Genomic DNA, 3,664 nt, shown 5'->3' with positions numbered 1-3,664 from the left:
TCGAATTTTACGTACAATGATGCGTTTGTTACATTTGTAATTTTTGAGGTAGGAATGCAATCGATTTGCGTTGTTTCGTGAATTTCCAGTGATATTGGTCGACTTGTCAGTAGTATAAGTAAACGTTGGATCAGACGGAATTTTAAACGCGCATCATTAAGCGTCTCCCAAGACGTTTCCGAGACGTTACCTTTGAACTTTGACGAGTAAGTCTAATTCCGCTTTGCTATAGCAATTTCTATAGCTTCGCTATCCGTATCTCGTACTCCAATCTAAATTCCGTATGAGACAAAATGGAAATCTCGTGTTCTCTACTCTTTTTAATAATTGATACTCGCAAGAGGAATCGTAGTTTGAGACATGAAAGGACTATTAAAAGACCTGTGATTAGTCTATAAATCACAAGGTTATAAGTACAAATGTTTTTTTTTTTTATTAGATATAATATTTCTCGTTGAAGGAACTTGAAACTCGTAAATGAGCAGAGGAAATTGTATTTATTTTTCAGGAAACCGACGAAAGATGAGACAGAGTGGCCACCGTACTCGAGAGACGAGCCGAAGTATTTTATTTTTGATGCAGAGAAGACCGGACTCGGCAAGGGGCCACGAACCACGTACTGTGCGTTCTGGAACGAGTTTCTACCAAGGTTGAAGGGAGTACCAGGTCCGTAAACACACGAAATCCCTTCAAAATTTTATACTCCTTTCTATGTAACTCCATTGCAATTAACGTATCACGAAGTTACAACAACTTCTAAGTTGCTTCATCTTCGAGTTAATTAAGTACCCTTAATAGTTGATAAGAACCTGATTAATTTACTGTGCTAGAATCTTGATACGCTCTCATGAATCTTAATTTATAATTTTATAACACGAACTCGTTGTTATTTTCAGGTACATGTACAGAGGGTGTCCCAGGAAAAGGATTACAATCGTAGAGAGGTGATTCTGTAAGTGTTCCTGAACAACAATTTCCATTGCCAAAATGCAAAATTAGACATGGATTTTAAATTATTAATGAAAAACACTGACCAATAGGAGCGCGTCTAGAGCCCGTGGGCTCTCCTTGGTCAGTGTTATTCGTTAATAATTTAAAAACCGTGCCTCACTTTGCAATTTATCAAAGGAAATTATTATTCAGAAACACTTCCAGAATTAACCCTTTCCAGATCTAACATCTAACACTTTTTCTGGATCACCCTGTATATGTAGATGTGATTAATAGATTCGTTATCAGTGTGATTCGCAATTTATCTTGGACGATAAGATAGTGAAGCGTGACACTGTAAACGATACTCTTCAAACATAAAACGCATGATTAATAGACTTGATGTATCATTACAATTTGAAATTTGTCACATAATCAACGACGAAATCAGAAATGATATACTTGAAAGTTCTAAACGAACGCGTAAACGTTATCGTTCTCGTTTTAGTTCAGATAATTGAGGCAGTAGTTTGAATCGGTGTTCCGAGTTTCATTATTCGTTTGTTGAATCGCTGGATGACGCAGTCTCGTCCACGCGCGTTCTCGTTTCGCATTCCCTCGGCATTATTTCCCGGCCGTTTGTTTGCACGATTGTACTCGGATTACAGCCGGTATTTGGCCGAATCAAATTCGTTGTCGCCGCGGCGACTGTCTCGCTCGCTCGTCTCCAAACGAGATTGCTTCTCCCTCCTCCCGTCGGTTTATTTCAACTTGTTAACCGAGGGGATGACGAAGTGACTCGTCATTGGAAAACGCTTCTCTAGCCAAGTCTAATCGAACGTCTCCATCCTGGGAGCTCCGATTGCTTTCGATTTTCTTAATAACCGACGTAAAATCCAGAGTAGAAAACTATTGGATTATAGGAAGTAATAAAAGCAAATAATTTATATTTTGAATAATATTTTATTCTTTAACTCGGAAGGACGTCTATACTCGCCAACTAACGCACTCGAAGTGAAGCCAACGAACAAGGGTCTACCTCCCCTTAAAACCGTCCCGGGCCTTATCTTAGAAAACTGACCCCTTCTAAGAATAGTGTTATTTATGACCAAGGAATTTAGGATTGCCTTGTGAAAGACATTCGACAGAGCTACGTCTTCTTATAAGTGAAGATTCATTTTTGTTATATAAGTCGTGTAAATAATTCAATAAAAACGAGAGAATCTGCTATCTTTCTCAACCGATTGAATTCCTTTTATAAAGTAACATTATTTGCTGATTTTATGTAAATTTCGATTCTCACACTTTATCAGTTGTTTAGATCTGTTTAGATTATCAAAGGCTATCGCATGGATCAAAGGAATTAGTAGTTGCAACGCCTGAGCCGAAGTGAAGTTAAGTAAGACTAGAGAACGTTTGGCATAGCTAGGATTCCGAGAATCGTTGCCGAGTTTGGTAGCCGTTCGGCTCGGCCTCGTCGATCGGTGGAGGCATTCCCACAGTGGACTCGTTATTTTGTGGTCAGGCAACTCCCATACCGTGCTACCACCCAGGAGTCCACGTAAAGAAGTAACCAAGCTACCTAGCTAGCTAGCTACGTACTCAGTTTTCCCGATATTAATCTGGGAATTGCTGCTGGCTCTGGACTCTTCTCTCCGCTGCGGTCGACTCAATTTTCCTTTGACTGATCACTTTCCACAAAGATTCTGATAAACAAACGTCCTGCCTCGTTGTGAATTCCCTTTTTGATTCACTATTATGAGCACAGCTTTTATTCTGAACACACAGTTTTTGGCATCAATTTAAAGCATTGTGAATTCAGTATGAAAAGCATTCAAGGATTTTTATATCTGAATTCTTTACATTTTCTGTATTTCATACTTTTTTTTATAAATGCATCGAATTCAGATTTTAGTGAAGAGTCTATTTAAAGTACAAAATGAGTGAATCACATTGATTGAAATTATAATAAGTTAAAAGTACTTGAATCGAGTTTTCAATTTTATATCCAAGTTTATTTGTACTTTGATAACATCAATAGATAGCGACTGTTTTAATGAAATGGAATTAAAATCACGGGAACGAGCTTCGGACAGGTTGAATCCTGGATAGAACCGAAAATGTCAGATAGTGTAAACGTTATATTAGATGATAAAGCGGTTTCGTGTTTTTAATCTCGCCGATCTATTTACGAGCCAATGAAGATCTTAAAACAAAGGAAAATTATGGTATACTCGCAGTTAACCCGATAGAATCGCGTGAGTGGCTCGTGATCGATCTTTCACGGTTTAATACCAAAACCATTCGGATCTCGTACCAGTCAGAGCCAGGGCAGTAAACCATTTTTCGATTTTAACTCTACTGGACCATTAAAAATATTTTAATTACGATTAGGCTGTTTTTATTCATTTTCATTGATCTAATTTCATTTCGATGTAATAAGAGACATAACAGAATCGACGAGCCTAATTCATCAATTTAATTAATTAGTGTAATGAATTTGAAATTATATACAATCCAAATATCACACAAATTTCCAATACTGAGAATTGAATAATTGATTCATGATTGTTTTTATTGAATCATCTAACGAATTTTAAATTCCACAGTCCCTAAAAATTCTCTCGAATGATTTTTCGAATGATTTTGATATTGAAAATCGAATAATTAATTCATCAATTTAATTAATTGGTTTGATAAATTTGAAATTATATACAATCCAAATTTCATAAAA

General features: G+C 36.7%; 1 protein-coding gene across 1 annotated transcript in view; it reads left to right on the top strand.

The window, feature by feature from the left end:
• The window catches only part of LOC108629709 (acetylcholinesterase-like), a gene marked incomplete at its 5' end in the record, with an annotated part of 32,240 nt that overhangs the window by 22,943 nt on the left and 5,633 nt on the right, over nt 1-3,664 (top strand). The window contains one exon of the mRNA XM_018032541.2: nt 509-666. Within this exon, the coding sequence (XP_017888030.1) occupies nt 509-666 (158 nt within the window). The remainder of the gene's footprint in view (nt 1-508; nt 667-3,664) is intronic.

Source organism: Ceratina calcarata, unplaced genomic scaffold (assembly GCF_001652005.2).
Source record: "Ceratina calcarata isolate Rehan_Ccalc_2016 unplaced genomic scaffold, ASM165200v1 scaffold583.2, whole genome shotgun sequence".
Classification (NCBI taxonomy): Eukaryota; Metazoa; Arthropoda; class Insecta; order Hymenoptera; family Apidae; genus Ceratina; species Ceratina calcarata.
Note: the sequence above shows the minus strand (reverse complement) of the source record. Positions and strands in the feature narration are given on the sequence as shown.